This window comes from Garra rufa, chromosome 5, assembly GCF_049309525.1.
Source record: "Garra rufa chromosome 5, GarRuf1.0, whole genome shotgun sequence".
NCBI lineage: Eukaryota > Metazoa > Chordata > Actinopteri > Cypriniformes > Cyprinidae > Garra > Garra rufa.
This window is the reverse complement of record NC_133365.1, coordinates 9,134,473-9,151,946: the sequence shown is the minus strand read 5'-3', so window position 1 is coordinate 9,151,946 and position 17,474 is coordinate 9,134,473. Positions and strand designations below refer to the sequence as shown.

At 36.1% G+C, this 17,474-nt stretch overlaps 1 protein-coding gene across 2 annotated transcripts in view; it reads right to left on the bottom strand.

Moving 5' to 3' along the window:
• nup214 (nucleoporin 214) overlaps positions 1–17,171 on the bottom strand; it is a 58,106-nt gene extending 40,935 nt beyond the window's left edge. For both annotated transcript variants that reach the window (XM_073840555.1, XM_073840556.1), the window contains exons 1-19: positions 16,995–17,171; positions 14,396–14,591; positions 14,170–14,321; positions 11,628–11,826; positions 11,411–11,481; positions 10,874–10,937; positions 8,916–9,019; positions 8,727–8,833; positions 8,552–8,618; positions 7,219–7,345; positions 6,578–6,736; positions 5,126–5,567; positions 4,916–5,049; positions 2,981–3,075; positions 2,809–2,889; positions 2,579–2,728; positions 1,227–1,385; positions 1,050–1,153; positions 789–971 (exon numbers count right to left, since the gene is read on the bottom strand). In XM_073840555.1, the coding sequence (XP_073696656.1) occupies positions 789–971; positions 1,050–1,153; positions 1,227–1,385; positions 2,579–2,728; positions 2,809–2,889; positions 2,981–3,075; positions 4,916–5,049; positions 5,126–5,567; positions 6,578–6,736; positions 7,219–7,345; positions 8,552–8,618; positions 8,727–8,833; positions 8,916–9,019; positions 10,874–10,937; positions 11,411–11,481; positions 11,628–11,826; positions 14,170–14,321; positions 14,396–14,591; positions 16,995–17,036 (2,636 nt within the window). In that variant the 5' untranslated portion in view covers positions 17,037–17,171. The remainder of the gene's footprint in view (positions 1–788; positions 972–1,049; positions 1,154–1,226; positions 1,386–2,578; positions 2,729–2,808; positions 2,890–2,980; positions 3,076–4,915; positions 5,050–5,125; positions 5,568–6,577; positions 6,737–7,218; positions 7,346–8,551; positions 8,619–8,726; positions 8,834–8,915; positions 9,020–10,873; positions 10,938–11,410; positions 11,482–11,627; positions 11,827–14,169; positions 14,322–14,395; positions 14,592–16,994) is intronic.
• Positions 17,172–17,474: the final 303 nt, after the last annotated feature.

Sequence of the window (17,474 nt, the reverse complement as noted above, 5' to 3'; positions counted from 1 at the left end):
ACATATGAACATGTTATCTCCGATAAACAACAGACTAAAAGTAATTCATTTTCAAATCAGAGCAGTACAGAAACTGATAAAAGGTTTAAGCTGATGAAGAAGTTGCTGATTATGACTTCTGAAAAAAATAAAAATAAAGGACACACTTCGTATAAAGTGCTTCAAACTAAATCATAAACCTACATTGTCAGCCTTCCTGTCAAACGCATGTTGTTCAGTGCATTCGAGACGCATTTACCCTCACGGCACAACTGACATCTTAGTCTGTAAACGTTACAAATTCATGCAAGTATTTCGATTTGTGCAAATAATATTATTCTGTAAGCAAGTCTACATTTAACACAGACTTCAATGAATGAAGAGCTGCCTGATGAAGAGCCATATGGCTCGAGAATTTAAACATTAAAATGATTGTTTCTATTTTTGGCTCATCAAAAAGCTCATTGAGCTTTTTGCCTGCAGGATGTTTGCATTATTTGTTTATTTTCTGGCTTATATTGCTTAACTATATCATATGATATTAATATATTTATCACAGATTAAGCCTCAACCCACAGTGGATATAACACTATCCACCTTATTTTTCAATGCTGTTGTAAAAACCATTGTGTTATACAGGGTTCTCACACCTTACTACTTAGTAGTGTTATGATCACATTTGAGTGTATAATTGGCACAGTTTGTTGCTTTCTCGCATCATCTGATAGAGCATTTGAACCTGGAAGGGACGAAAGAGGTGATGTGTGATGTCAGACTTGACATCCTGTGTGGCACACATGTGCTCTTACCTCTGTCCTGAGGGTGTGGAGGGCGTCTGGCTGGTGATGCTCCACACTGGCGTCCCTCTGTAGAGCCGCAGCTTGTGCAGATCACTCTCCAGCCGTTCCAGACGCTGCTTCTGCTGGTTGATGATGTCCAGATTATTGGCCAGCGCTGCAAACAGAGCCTCTCTCTCTGGGATGATCATGTGCCTGCGGGAGCAAACACTGATACTCAACCGTACAGAAGAACAGACAATGAATAAAAAAGACAATATTACACATGCTGACCTCTGCTTCTTCTTCTTCTCCAAGTGCTTCTCCCACTCCACATCCAAAACGGCATTCACGTCCTCCATGGCGAACTTCACGTACTGGTACAAACGGCGAATTTCCTGTGGCAAAAACAAACATTCAGCACACGCCATCACTCCATATGGTGATCAAACTATCGGAGGTGGACGAGACCTTCAGTTGCTCCTCTCGCCGGGGGTCTAGTGGTTTCTTGTAGAGCAGCTGGAGGTAATCTTTGTCTCGGTTTAATTCACTCTGAGCTCGCGCCTCCTCCGCTCCAGCGAAACCCTCCAGCAGGCTGGTCTTCAGCATGCTGATGTCCCCGTGAAGAGACTGCGTTCAACAGTTAGACACGGTCAGACATGCATTCATATAGGGCTGTCAGTAATGATTATTTTGGTATTTGAGTAATCTGTTGATTGTTGTCGATCGAGTAATCAGATAATTATAATTTTTGTACTATATAGACCTAACTGAACCATAATCTTTCAAATGACTTAAATAATTAGTTCAAATATTGTACCACAAGAAAGTAATCATATGGTTTAGAAAGTTAAAAATGCACTTGGAAATCAGTTTAAGGGTGCTATTACACCTGTAGATCGATTGCTTTGTTTCGAAACAGGGATTAAAATGATTATAATAGCCAGTTTTCCATCCAAGGATTTTATGCTGAAAAATATTTAGCATTTCAAAATTGACTTGATGAAAATGCCATTTATCGATAAAAACTTTCATGTGTCGACAAAATCTTTTTAAAGGAAGTTCTTAGCAATGCATATTACTAATGAAAAATTAAGTTTTTTTATATTTACTGTAGGAAATATACAAAGTATATTTACATGATGATCTTTACCTAAAATCCTAATGATTTTTGGCATAAAAGTAAAATCAATTATTTTGACCCATACAATCTATTGTTGGCTAACAATAAATATACCCGTGCTACTTATGACTTTTGTGGTCCAGGGTCACATATTGCCCTTTCTGTCACTGCTGTGAACAAACGATCACACAGAATATGAAGAATATGAAAAGGCTTTGGAAGTCAGCTGTCACGACAGGCCTAAAACAGCTAATATCAGCATAAACACAATATTTTTGCAATTTGATAAAGCCATACTTTGATTTCACTTTTAGTTTGACATGTTGTGCTAAAGCAATGGTGCAAAACACAACATTAGAGATCTTGTTTTTTTATTACGAGAGGTGTGAAAATATTTCTGCCGCATGAAACTGTGGCAAGACAGATTATACTATCATGGGCCACAACAACCTAGAAAATGAATGCAAACACTGCTTTACCTGCTCTAAGTCTGAGCTATTTGCAACTCAGGTGTTTCATTATGTGAGGCTGTCTTTGAATTATGAACAATCTCATTGTTTGGTTTGTGATCATTTAACTTTATTTGGGACATTTAATTCACTAGATTATCAAAATTAGCCATTAAATGACTATCAAAATGTTCACATTTTCTCTGAATTTCCAAGAAAGAAGAACTAAAATTCTAAAATGCATGTCGTACCTCTGTGGTTTCTTTGATCTCCACTGTGAAGGTGTTTAAGTTCTCTGAGTCTTTCCTCAGGTCTTTCATGTTGTCTGTGCTGCCCACTCTGAAATCAGCATTTCTGCAGCGAGTCTTTAGATCATCCAGCTCCTTCTCAAAGTGTCCGATCTGAGCAACGAACAGAGCAGGCGCTCAGTCAGCATCAGTATAACAGGCATTGAGATGTAAACATGATTATTGTACTCTACCTCCTCCAGTATTCCAGTCATGACAGGGTCAGAATCTCTCTTCTGCTGCAGATGTTTCTCCAGTGCTTTCACAGAAACAGTCTGCCACAAAACATGCAAACACACTTCAGATTAGTCCATGCAGGACACCTGAGAGTAAACCTCTCTGATGCTAGTCTTCAAAAAGCTGTACCTGTGCAGATGGAGTGCTGGTCGCAGGAGGAGCGACTGCGGCTGGTTTCAGCGGAGCAACGGGAGGAGCACTGCTTTGGGCGACCCGAGTCAACACTACATCAACAACAGAGACAAAGTCACACACTTTAATTCTGCATCTCTATTCACTGTAGGGGCCTAAAGTTGTGTCGAATTATCCTTAACGTGTACGTACAACAACTTAGGAAATTATCATATTAAATACAATAAAGTGCATACAAACAAGTGTAGAACATTTAGAAATACCCTTCAATGGGTTGAAAGAAACACGGCACTGTTTAAATGCATATATGTGACCCTGGACCACAAAACCAGTCATAAGTAGCACAGGTCTGCTCAAAATTATAGATTTTTCTTTTATGCCAAAAATCATTAGGATATTTAGTAAAGATCATGTTCCATGAAGATATTTTGTAAATTTCCTAATGTAAATATATTAATATTTGATTAGTAATATGCATTGCTAAGAACTTTATTTGGACAACTTGAAAAGCAATTTTCTCAATATTTAGATTTTTTTTGCACCCTCAGATTCCAGATTTTCAAATAGTTGTATCTCAACCAAATATTGTCCATCAATTGAAATTTATTCAGCTTTCAGATGATGTATAGATGTGGTCCAGGGTCACATATTGTGTAAAATAAAGTATTAATTTTAATTCTGTAACAAACACTACCAAATTGAAATAATTAAGATTTTTTAATATTTTTAAAAGTCTCGTCTGCTCACCAAAGCTGCATTTATTTGTTCAAAAACAGTAAAATAGTAATGTTGTAAAAAATTTTAAAAAGTGTTTTTTTAGTCTTCAGCGTCACATAATCCTTCAGAAATTACTCTAATTTGCTGATTTGCTTCTCAAGAAACATTTCTGATTATCACCAGTGTTGAAAACAGCTGTGCTGCTGAATATTTTTGTGGAAACCATGACCTTTTATTTTTCAGGATTCTTTGATGGACAGAAGGAGCAATATTTATTTGAAATCTTTTGTAGCATTACAAACGTCTTTACCGACACTTTGGATCAATGTAATGCATTAAAATCTATTTTTATTTTTATTTTTTCAGAAATTATCAGATTATTTCAGATTATCCTCAGAATTTAATTTCAACAACAAAATGATCACGAAGTGGTTACTCATGTGCATATAATGTTATTAACACTATTTAAATGCTATTTAAATGTCTATTTAGATTACATTTTAATAAACCATATGTGACCCTGGACCACAAAACCAGTCTTAAGTCGCTGGGGTATATTTGTAGCAATAGCCAAAAATACATAGTATGGGTCAAAATTATTGATTTTCCTTTTATGCCAAAAATCATTAGGAAATTAAGTAAAGATCATGTTCCATGAAGATTTTTTTTTAAATTTCTACTGTAAATATATCAAAATGTCATTTTTGATTAGTAATATGCATTGTTAAGAACTTAATTTGGACAACTTTAAAGGTGGTTTTCTCAGTATTTAGATTTTTTTGCATCCTCAGATTCCAGATTTCAAATAGATGTATCTCGGCCAAATAGTGTCCTATCCTAACAAACCATACATCAATAGAAAGCTTATTTATTGAACTTTCATATGATGTATGCATCTCAGTTTTGTAAAATTTAACCTTATGACTGGTTTTGTGGTCCAGGGTCACATATTAGATGCTTAATTACTGGTATATACAGCATAACTGCAGAAAGTTTGTATACATGTTCATCTGTCATAAGTATGCATTAAAAATAATCTGTTTCACATCAATTTTCACATTAGTTTTGGCTTTAATAATTAATGATTTGTTCATCACTTTTGATGTAGGTCAAAATTTTGAATCAAATCCTATCCTATGTGCATTTCATAAATGCTCTATGAAAAAGCTGAAGGGGTGAAGGCCTGGATGGAGAAGGTGTGAGGTGAACATGTACCTGCAGGGGCAGCTGGTTTGAGAGCTGCTGTCATTGGACCACTGATCTCCACTGCTGCAGGTTTGGGTGTGGAGGTCAAAGAAAACGGCTGGACAGTCGATGAGACTGATGCCAGAGAGTCTACCGCCAGAAACCTGCCACAAAACACGTCAATTTCAGCTCATCATTCAGGAATATCCAGGAACGTAATATCCAAGATCACACACTCACCTGTCAGTGAGGTTCATCCTGACGGCAGGTGTTGCAGGCTCCGCTGGCGCTTTGGGGCCGCTGATGATGGGAGACATGGCAGGCGGACGCTGAGGAGGAATGGCTGTTGGAGCACTGATGACCTCCTTTGGAGCTAAGGAGGAAGTGAAGGAGAAGGCAGCAGCCTCTGAGGAGGGTTTGGGAGGGGCGAAGGAGAAACCAGCCATGGAGGAGCCCAGCGAGAAGCCTCCAGAGCCGGTGGAGCCCAGAGCAGGAAGAGAGAAGGAGAAACCTGCGGAGGATGCTGAGATGGGCGGGGCCGAGGAGGCAGCAGCAGGGGCTGCTGGGGGTGGGGCTGTGAAGGATAAGGCGGCTGGGGGCGGGGCTGTGCTAGAAGATGCTGGGAAGGATGAGAAGATGGAGGACGGTGCAGAGGCGGGAGCAGAAGAGGACAAGGATGATTCTGAAACAAAGTGTGTTAAATCACAAAGTTACTGGACAGCAAACACTGCACTTCGAAATCATGATTCTAGGTTTTACGGTTTACTTTTTCTGTTCAGTCCATTTTAAGGTCAGGCGTGTAAAACTATAAAGACTTTAAAGAGCTGCAACTAAAGTGTAATTCTAATTAAAAGTCACACTGACATTTTTCTTCCATGTTTAATGCTTGCTTTAATCAATCTAGTGTATAAAGCGCAATATAAACATGACCTAAGCTGACTGAAGCAATGAATTTAAAGCTGGAGCAAACATATCCACATCACTATTATTAGACACTTTCTTAACTGCTGTTTTCTCACTGCTGTCATTTTATTGTGTTTGTTACTGAGAGCAAAGTGTGCAGCATATATTTACAGGGTTCATACAGATACTGTAAAATTTAATTCCAGGACTTTCAAGGACTTTTCAAGCACTAATTTTTTGATTTTCAAAGAACTTCAATTAGAGATCTCACTTATCAAACAACGACTTTCATTAAAAAAAAAAAAAAAAGAGGAACAGATAAAGATATACTAATAAAAAGGGCAAAAATAAAGTGAAGCATGTGCAAAGTGTTACTACTAAAGTTTACGCGGTTAATTTTCATAAGAAAATTGTATTTGTGCATACTTTCTTTTTTCTTTGTTTTGTTTTTATAACTGTACTTCCTTAATGGTTTGATATTCTCTACTGTTTAAAAAAATTAAAATCAGAAAAAAGCTGATCCTCTAAAATCCTGATCTGAAACAAATGATTTGCGATTCACACTCCGAAGAACAATACCTTTACAGACCAGGACTTAGAGCACAGAACGCAAATCATTCGACTTAGATCAGAACATTTCCATCTAAAATGTGTTGAGATGTTTGCTAACAGTATACCACTGCTAAGTTATTACCAACTTTTTGACTATTAAGTGAAGAACAAAGTGTGCTGCGAGTATATCAGGGGCTTTAAACGTTGACAGAGCGAGTCGCATGATTGCGGTCTTACTGGCAGCAGGAGCTCTCTCTCCGTCCTCGGGCAGCGGGACGGCAGCCACGGTCAGCTGTTGGACCCCTGGGTTGAGGTTTAGTAAAGAGAAGGGACAAAGAACTCCATCTGTAGACAGCAGCATCAGCGTCGGAGCCGGAGGCAACCTCTTCTCATCAGCTGAGGATGCAAGAAAACAAGTGACTACACATAAAACAAACAAGCAGTTTCTATGACAACACTATGTTTACAAAACAGGGTTCATGAGTTGACAAAGAGCTAATAATTATTTACATGGAATGCAACTTTAATATAAACAAATGGGGATGCATAATTAATCAAAATAAAACAAATATTAATATTAACAAATTGCAATGGTCAAATCAAAGGCATTAAATAAACAAATACAGTTGAAGTCAAAAGTTTACATAGACCTTGCAGAATCAGCAAAGTGTTAATTATTTGACCAAAATAAGAGGGATCATACACAATGTATGTTGTTTTTTAATTTACTACTGGCCTGAATTAGAAATTTCACATGAAACACATTTACATATAGTCCAAAATCATAGTTGAATTCATAAAAAAGACCCTGGTTAAAAAGATTACATACGCAAGGTATGTTATTAAGGTATGCCTGCAAGCACCATAGGAGCTCTTACACAGATGTATGTCCTCCTGGCTGGTGTAATCGATGGCCATGCCCACAGGAAGTGTGTCCTCACTGTTATCTGTGACAGGAAGCTCTGCTCGACTGGCGTCTTCCAGACACCACAGCTCCCAATTCACCTGCACACAACATCACTTTAGCTATAAAAGCTATAAACAGCGTAATATATTATTTTTATACTTAGGCTACATAACATATCTAGGCTGTTCGGAGGTCAAGCCTCCGTCCCCACTTCTCAAACCAAAGTTACACCCTTGCACTCACGGACACTGCACTTATTTGCAATCTCATAAGTACATTATTTGCAGATTGTTTAAAAATGCAGTGGTTGCCTATAATTTAAATGGCTCTACCAGTAATAGAGAATCCTGTTCATGTACTCATATTTTCATTCATTCTTGTCTCTTTCTTAAGGCATAAAATAAATATTTAAAAAAAGGCTTTCAGAATCAGCCCATTTACTTGTAAATCATGGACAATCAGAATAAGCCTTGAAAAATCAAGATCGGTGCATTACATTTAAAAAAAAAAAAAAAAAAAAAATGCCAGGACGAGTGCTGGCTTTTCTGCTCAATTGTGACCATGGACCACAAAACCAGTCATAAGGTTAAATTTTACAAAACTGAGATGTAAAGATCATATGAAAGCTCAATAAATAAGCTTTCTATTGATGTATGGTTTGTTAGGATAGGACAATATTTTTTTCCGAGTTACATCTATTAGAAATCTGGAATCTGAGGGTGCAAAAAAAATCAAAATACTTAGAAAATCACCTTTAAGTTGTCCAAATTAAGTTCTTAACAATGCATATTACTAATCAAAAATTACATTTTGATATATTTATAGTAGGAATTTTACAAAAAAATCTTCATGGAACATGATCTTTACTTAATTTCCTAATGATTTTTGGCATAAAAGAAAAATCAACAATTTTGACCCATACAGTGTATTTTTGGCTATTGCTACAAATATACCCCAGCGACTTAAGACTGGTTTTGTGGTCCAGGGTCACAATTGGCAATTGTGGTGCTCCTTAATATTCATTGGGTGCTCCTAAATTTTTTTTGGTGCTCCTAGCTTTTTGAATTTGGGAGTACCCGTGCTACAAAGTAAAAAAAAAGTTCCATAGTATTTTTTCCATTCTATAGAAGTCAATGGCTACCATCAACGGATTGGCTCCCAACATTCATTAAAATACCTTCTTTTGTGTTCAACAGATGAAAGAAATTCATACAAGTTAGAAAAAAAAAACAAACGATTACAATTTAGTTTTTTATGATTTTAGCTTTAGTTTACGATAATGACCCATGCTGGCGTGTGTTTACCTTGTCCTCCTGTTTAGCAATGATGCTGACTTCAATAGCAGCAGCCGATGCAGCCAAAACCAGATCCCTGTGCAGGAGAAATCAGTTTCATTTAAATTTATGTCAACTGACATCCTGACTGGCTAGAGGACTAACAAAGCTCATGCAGAGCACAGGACATGTAGACAAGTCTCACCAGTCTTCGACATGGCACAGGTAGTAGTGATGCTGCCTCTCAGTGCAGGTGCCGTACACCAGGTCGTTGAAGTTCAGATAGCGCTCGTTTCTCTTCTCATCCTTTTTCTGATACACACACAGTTGACACATTGTCAGCACAGTCCTGTCTGAAAGGGTTTGTAATGTCTGATTTGTAAGAGTAACTCACAGGCAATGACACAACCACCAGCTCCGGCGGCGTCTCCAGAGAGCCATCAGCCGCTGCGTACGCCACTGCAAAGTTATACGTGCTCAACCACAACACGTCCAGCACTGCGGATCACACACATCACAGACATCAGCACTGACTCAAACAAGATGAAATGTGCATCTGGTATAAAAATGACTGTAAATAAACATGGACTTAATACGCAGTTGGACATTTCTGTCTCTCGATAGTCGTTACCTTCCAAACAAACAGACAATGGTTTCTCTAACTGATGTTCACCTATGTTTTTCACTTCTCACACTACCACAGAGAGTGATGTGATAGGGCTGCACGATTAATAGAAATAAAACTGAAATTGCGATATATACTGCTGTTTAAAAAATTGGATCAGTAAGCTTTTTAATGTTTTTTTTTGCTCATCAAGGCTGTTTATTTGATTTAAACAAAGAAAAAAAGTGAAATATTATTACAATTTAAAATAGTAGTTTTCTATTTTAATATACTTTAAAATAGAATTAATTAATTTTTTTTGTCTTGAGTGTCACAGGATCCTTCAGAAATCATAATTTTATGCTAATTTATTGTCAATGTTGAAAACAGTTATGCTGCTTAAGATTTTTTTGGAACCTGTGATACTTTTTTCAGGATTCTTTGATGAATTAAACATTAAAAAGAACAGCATTTATTCGAAACTGAAAACTTTTTTACCGTTCAAAGTTTGAGGTCAGTAAATATATTCTTTATTTCTTTGTTTGAAAGAAATTAATACTTTTATTCAGCAAGGATGTGTTGAATTGATAAAGTGTGATAGTAAAGACCTAAATTGTTAGAAAAGATTTCTATCTGAATAAATGCTGTTCTTTTAAAAGTTTTATTCATTAAAGAAACCTGTCCGTATTACAAGTTCCAAAAAAGTATTACGCAACACAACAGTATCAAAATCGCATATTAAAATGATTTCTGAAGGATTGTGTGATACTGAATAATGAAGTAATAGCTAATGAAAATTCAGCTTTGCATCACAGAAATAAATTACATTTTAAAAGTATATTAAAATAGAAAAATTATTTTAAAATGCAATAATATTTTATATTTTTTTCTGCATTTTGATCAAATAAATGATGAGCATAACAGACTTCTTTAAAAAACATGAAAAATCGTACTGTTCCCAATCTTTTGAACAGCAGTGTAGCTCAGTGCAATTTGTCAATTCACAAAAGCTGGGTTTTAATTCAAAATATGATAAGATACATTTAATAAGATCATTTTAAGACCAGTTAAAAAAAGCTTAACTAAAATATGGAAATAACTTTTTATAGTACCTTCTGATCAACTACAAAAAAAAAAAATGTTCTTCCTCAGTATTTTGTCTTGTTTTCCAGGGCAAATATCTAAAGATTCTTAAATCAAGATACATTTACCAGAGAAGCAAAATGACAGAAGATGACAGAAGAATTCTTGTTAACTGAGAAATGTATCAAAGTGAATTTGTGCATCTCATGTAAATGTATCGTAATTTAAGGAAGATTAGATATTTGTACTGGAAAATATTACTGAGAAAGAACATTCATTTTTTGCAGTGCATGCAACATTTAATGCCATGACATTAAAATTTTCTGCTAAAACCCTTTTAGGCCTTAATTACAGGACCCTTTCTAATTAAGATTTTTAGGATGTTTTTAACACTTCCAGAAACCTTGTTTTTATTATAAATATCTGTATTATTTCAGTCATGGTTCTATACAATTACAAAATATATGGCCAAACAAGCACAGCCAACTTAGATTTTTGATTGATAATATTGAAACTGCAGTCTCATTATGATCAAAACCAATTCACAAGCCAAAGTCAGGGGTTAAAGTTGTGGTGAAGTTCAGGCTGATTAGCGCTGATGTCCCATGTATACATGAATACAGTAACTGTAAGAGAACAGTAAATCTAAATCGGAGCTGTTGTACCTTTGACAGGGTGATCCTGACTGTAGAAGTTGGGACAGGGAATCACCTTCTTGGCCTGTAAGTTCTGAGACACAAACACACAAAGACATTAGACACTGGACTAAACACAAGTTTTAATAATTGCTAAAACAAAGAAACTATATTACTATAACCACTTTGAGAAAACTGTTTTTATAGCTAATGAATAGGAATATGACAATATTAAAATCTCATGATACATTAATTTCACAATGTGAAGTCCACAATACAATATTTACTATGATATCTAAAAAAAAAAAAAAGGCAATCTTTTTGCCTTGATCATGACAATATCGAGACATGATATTTACAATATCGTTACATCCCTACTAATGAATGATAAAAACACTGACAGCCAGTCAGAGTCCATCCAGCTTTAAAGAGCTCAAACACTGAAAGCAGCAGATGACAAAACTGCAGTGCATGTTTAAATTACTATAGTTATCATTTTAGTCATCATTCTTGGTAAAGTGAAGATCTCAAGATCTGTTCATCATAAACGATTGTGTACAGACTTACAGGAGTGAACTGAACCACTGTAGCGTCCTTTTTCCCAGCAGACACCTGCTTCCCCTTGGGACTCCAGCAGACTACAAGATGATAAATAAACATGCTTAAAAATATGGTCAGAGACACTGAATAACAAGAGCTCTAGATATCTGGGGACTGATAACTTCAATAGATTGACTCAAGGTTAGCACTGTGAGAATAAATACAGCACAGAGTAACCACTGACCGCATGTGATTCCCGTGGAGGCAGGAAGTTGCGCGACCACACTGACGGAGTCCTGAACGTCCAGCACCATCATACTGCCGTCAGACAGACACATGGCTAGACGGGACGCGTCCACAGGACTCCACTTCAGATCCTGGACCAGGGTGTTTGCAGCGGCTGCGGGTCTGAAAGAGGTGAAGGGACGCTTGTCCTGTCTGTTCTGCTGGAGCAAACACACACATGCATGCATTAACACTCTGGTGTTCACACTCTTGATCCTCAAAACAGACAATAATCATTTTGGTAACACTTTAGAATAGGTAACACTTATTCACTATTAACTACGACTTTTCCCTTAATAAATTCCTAATTTGCTGCTTATTAATAGTTAGTAAGGTAGTTGTTCGGTTTAGGTATTGGGTAGGATTAGGAATGTAGAATAAGGCATTAATATGTGCTTAATTAGTACTAATAAATGGCTAATCTTCTAGTAATATGCATGCTAATTAGTCGTAGTTAATAGTGAATAAGTGTTACCTATTCTAAAGTGTTACCATAATTTCAATATTTATTCTTCAATATTTTGTATTCTGAGGGGATTTAATTTTACTAGACAATAATCCCATATAATATTATGCATAATTTATAATAAGAACGAATAATAATTGAATTATAAAAATAAGAATGTACTGGTCTAAAATGAAGTATAATAGCTTTAAGTTTGCATTAATGATTCTGTTATTTTTCCATATATTTCTGTGAATCTGCTTTTGAAACAATGTGACTGGACTATCATTAAAAGAAGTAGTTCACTATTATGCATTAGTAGTTCAAAAATGTTCAGATAATATACTCACCCCTTTTTCATTCAAGGTGTTCATGTCTTTCTTTCTTTAGTCGTAAAGAAATGATGTTTTTTGCAGTGTTGTTTTTGACAACCATCTTAGATTTAGTCTTAGTCTTTTGGACTAAAATGCTTATTAGTTTTAGTCAAATTTTAGTCACTTCTATATGTGATAGTTTTAGTCCAATTTTAGTCGACGAAAAGTCAAAAAGGTTTTAGTCTAGTTTTAGTCAAAAAAGGGGGGAAAAGTAGTCTTTTAACAAATTAATGTAGGTCAGTAAGTATTTTGCTGTTGGGTTGTGTCACTAATAAGTTGTGAAAATAGCAGATCTATAGTTCAACACAATGTGAGCTTCCGACGATTGACTATTTTCACCAACAATTACAATAATGAAGGAATGGTTTTAGACATAAAAGACATATTTGAAATAATGTGCAAACTGCCGCCATCATGGTTAATCGTTTGTCTGTCTGAGTGACAACAGTGTAACGTGTTGAGCACGTTGTGCGCTGCACACCAGTTGGGGGGCGTAACCAAACAAGGATGGAATGCTAAAACGGCTTGCCATACTAGTATGGCAAATAGTATTTAATGCTAAAATGGCTTGCCATACCGGTAGATACTTTTTAGGTTTTAATTGGCATGCAAAATAAGCAGAAATGTCGTGCATTTTAAACGTCTGACGGACCACCCACTAACATTTTCGTCTACTCTCGTCTCGTCAACGAAAACTCACACACGTCTCGTCATGTTTTAGTCATCAACGAGCCATTTTTATCTCGTCATCGTCTCGTTATCGTCATTAAAAAAAGTTGCGTTAACTAAATGATTTCGTCATCGTTGACGAAAACAACACTGGTTTTTTGAGGAAAACACTTTTTTCTTCATGGTGGACTTCTATGGTGCCCCGAGTTTGAACTTCCAAAATGCAGTTTAAATGTGGCTTCAAACGATCCTAAATGCAGTTGTAAACAATTCTAACCGAGGAAGGAGAGTCTTATCTAGTGAAACGATCTTTTTTTTTTTTAAATGACAATTTATATACTTTTCAACCTCAAACGCTCGTCTTGTCTTGCTCTGCCTCAACTATTGTCTCTCTCAACTTCAAAAATAATTTCAAAATCATCCTACATCGCTGCAGAAGTACCAACCCAGTGTTTGCAAAGTGAACATACAAAGAAAATCAAACACCCTTCACAAAAAAGGTAAAACAGTGTTGTAGGACGATTCTGAAGTTGATGGAGAAATTGAGATGGGAGTTTTTCGATATACCCGAACTTGAATTGGAAAAAAACAGTTTAGGCAGAGCAAGTCAAGATGAGCGTTTGAGGTTAAAAAGTATATAAATTGTAAAAAACAAAAAACAAAAACGGGATCGTTTACAACCACATTCGGGATCATTTGAAGCCGCATTTAAACTGCATTTTAGAAGTTCAAACTCGGAGCACCATAGAAATCCTGAAATGTTTTTCTTTACGACTGAAGAAAGAAAGACATGAGCTTCTTGGATTACAAGAGGGTGAATACATTATCTGTAAATTTTTGTTCTGGAAGTGAACTACTCCTTTAACTGAAGTACAAGCCACATCACTCCACTGCTTCAGCTGCAGATATGCATGTTGACTTTTAGATTTAAAACATAAACTAAACATGAAGAGCTGCTTGAGGAGGAAACAAATGAAAGCACAGTTGAAGTAGTTTTAGGAAAGCTGAATGACCTTGTTGAGGAAGGTGCGGACATCGTAGAAGTCCATCGTGAGCTCCGCGGCGTCCCCCGTCCCGCACACAGACAGCGTGAGCTCGTCGCTGCTCAGAGCTATGTGATGCATTGCCATGTCGACGGTCACAATGACAGCACTGGAGCACTCCACTGATGAGACACACATAAGACACACATGAGTCTGAGCTCAGACACAGCGCAGCACAGGGTTCATGCGTTCTTACCCGTGTCATTGGGGTTTCCCTCCAGACGGCCGGCTGCGATCACGTCCCTCGTCCAGAACACTTTCAGTGTCCTGTCTTTTCCAGCGAACGTCAGACCATATTTGTTAGAGATGTTGAGGAGACTGGAGCGCTCCTTGGGAAGATCCGCGGACGACTCAAACACGCGGATCTTCTTCATCTGACGGAACTGGAAGTCCTGAAGAACACAGAAGAGCACATCTACAGTTAAAGTCCAAAGTTTACATACACCATGCAGAATCTGTTAAATGTTAATTATTTTACTGAAATAAAAGGGAACTTGCAAAATGCATGCTATTTTTTATTTAGCACTGACCTGAATAAGACATTTAATGTAAAATATGTTTACGTATAGTCCACAATAAGAAAATAAGAGTTGAATTTATAAAAAAGACCCTGTTCAAAAGTTTACTGAGTGATCCACAGCTATTATTTTGTTCTGTGATAGTTGTTCATGAGTCCCTCGTTTGTTCTGAACAGTTAAACTGCCCACTGCTCTTTAGACAAATCCTTCAGTTCCCACAAATTCTGTGGATTTTCAGCATTTCTGTGTATTTGAACCCTTTCCAACAATAACTGTATGATTTTGCGATCCATTTTTTCACACTGAAGGTTCAAACACTCACTGACGCTTCAAAAGAAAAAAAAAACATGATGCATTATGAGCCAGGGATGTAAACTTTTGAACAGAAAGAGGATGTGAATATTTTTCGTGTTTTACCTAAACATGATTTTTTTTTCATTTAGTACTGCCCTTCAGAAGCTACAGAAGATACTTACATTTTCCCCAGAAGACAAAATAAGTTCAATTTACCCTGATCTTCAAATTCAAAATGTTTTCACCCCAGACTCTTGATGCATCGTTTTTCCCTTTACAACAAAACTTTTACTGTATCTTTTTCTTTTTTTTCCCAGTGCAATCAAGATACATTTACGTGAGAAGCAAAATTACCTTCTTGTTTTATAAGAAACTGATTAAATGGAGGAGAATTCATGATAAAACTGAGAACAAATATAGGCCAAACGCATCTAAATTCAAAGGGAAAACTAGTTTTCATACTCCATTAATAGATCTGTTGTTTCTTGTTTAAAGCATAAACCTTTTTACAATTGTGTTCAATCTTTCAGAAAACAAGACTTTATATCTTCAGTTCGCATCTCAAGTAAATATATATTAATTTAAAGATATTTCAGTATTTGTTTTGGAAAACAAGACAAAATGTTGAGAAAGATAAAAATTATTTTTTGGCAAATTCCATGACTTTATAAAGACTTTCTGCTCTAAGACCTTTGTTTTAATTTGCAGAAAGGCGATTTAAAACTTTTTAAGACCAGCATAAAACCCGGGTTCAGTTGTTCAAAAGCTTTAACCTGGATCAGAATGATCCAGATTTGGAAATCCCATTTTTTGCAACCCAGGATCTTACTTTTGTGCCGGTTTCTAAAAGAAAAATGTAATGGATCACTCTGATCCAGACACACATTTTTTAGATTTTTTTTTTTTAAATCTGTATTACTAGTGCTCTACAGAGAGCACCTAAAGGGACATGGTGATGGAATAAAAATGTGAGGGAAAAAAGCCAAAGTTTTGCATTCTAGTTTGCATTGCAAATACTACTGACTGGACCATCTCTAAAAAAAAAACACCTTTAAATTGAATATAATACTTTTTATATTTACAGCTGTTTTGGGATATATTACATGTTAAAATGTAAAAACTATTAAATACATTTTTATTCCTGAAATCTACCCTTTTGCTGGTATCAGAAAAAAACATTTTTTTTTTTTAATCAAAGCATCTTAATCTTACTAAAACGTTTTGAACATCATAAACTAGGGGAATTAATCCAGATCAAAACTAAAATTGGATTTTGTGATCTAATCCGAATTCAGAATCCTTTTTTCCCTTTAGAACAACCCATTTTCAAAATTCAAAATCCAATCAGCTTTTACTTTTGAACAACTGGCCCCTGAATAACACAATGTTTAGTGTCATGAGCACAACATGTCACACTGAAAACACACAACAGAAAAACAATCAGCTCGTAAACACACCTGTTGCAGGTGTGTCTCTCAATCTCACAGCTTTCACTTTCATTTCACAACATGACTGGCATTAAATCTAAAGAAGCATGGGTTGATGTGCATTCACTTGTGTAACATCCCAAACACCTCCAAACTGAGTGAAACATTAATAAATAACGCAGATAATCTCATGTGAAACTCTATCTGCTCCATCATGCTGTCAAGATAAAGCTCATGACGCATGAAGTGATAAACAGACAAATACGACACTTAATAACCTCCAGCATGTGTTTATGTTCTTACTTCGTGTGCTAAAGACATACAGTACTAATATACCTGCATATTTAATCACTTAATTATGACTAGCATTGTTTTATAAAAATAAAACTACATCAATTCATAAGAATAAGAAAGTAAACACACCGTGGAGGCACATGAACTCACACACCATAAACATATATCATCTTTATCTGCCTCAGAATGATTTTACATTAATAATAATAATAGTAATAATAATAATAAGAGTCATAATAGCCGGTAACGTTAAGTGTCCCACCTTCATCTCTCTCTCAGGAATAGAGTCCGGATCGTCTCCCATCTTAGCAAAGCTTCACTCGAGCGCCTTCAATAACAATAACAACTAAATGTGTAGCTAATAAAGTTATTAATGGCGAAGTAATATATTTATTCCGCTCATCTCAAACTCTGCGTGTTAGCAAGAACCCGCGTTGAACTTTAGCAGGATATGACGCGTGTTTTGAAGCGGAAGCGTGCAACACGGTTGCGACCTCTTCCGGCCAAACGCAGCACAGCAGCAACGCTTTTGCAAGGAACAAGAGGAACAACTTGTTCTCTATTAATAAAGTTAATGGCGATCATTATAGTATGAAGTGATTTTAATTTACCTCATAGTAACCTGACAACATAATGAATATTGCAATAGAAATGTTCAGTCTTATATTCACATTTATATTTTTTTTGCCAACAGTAAAAAACCTGAGAATCACTCGCAAATCGTTAGAACAAAAACATTATA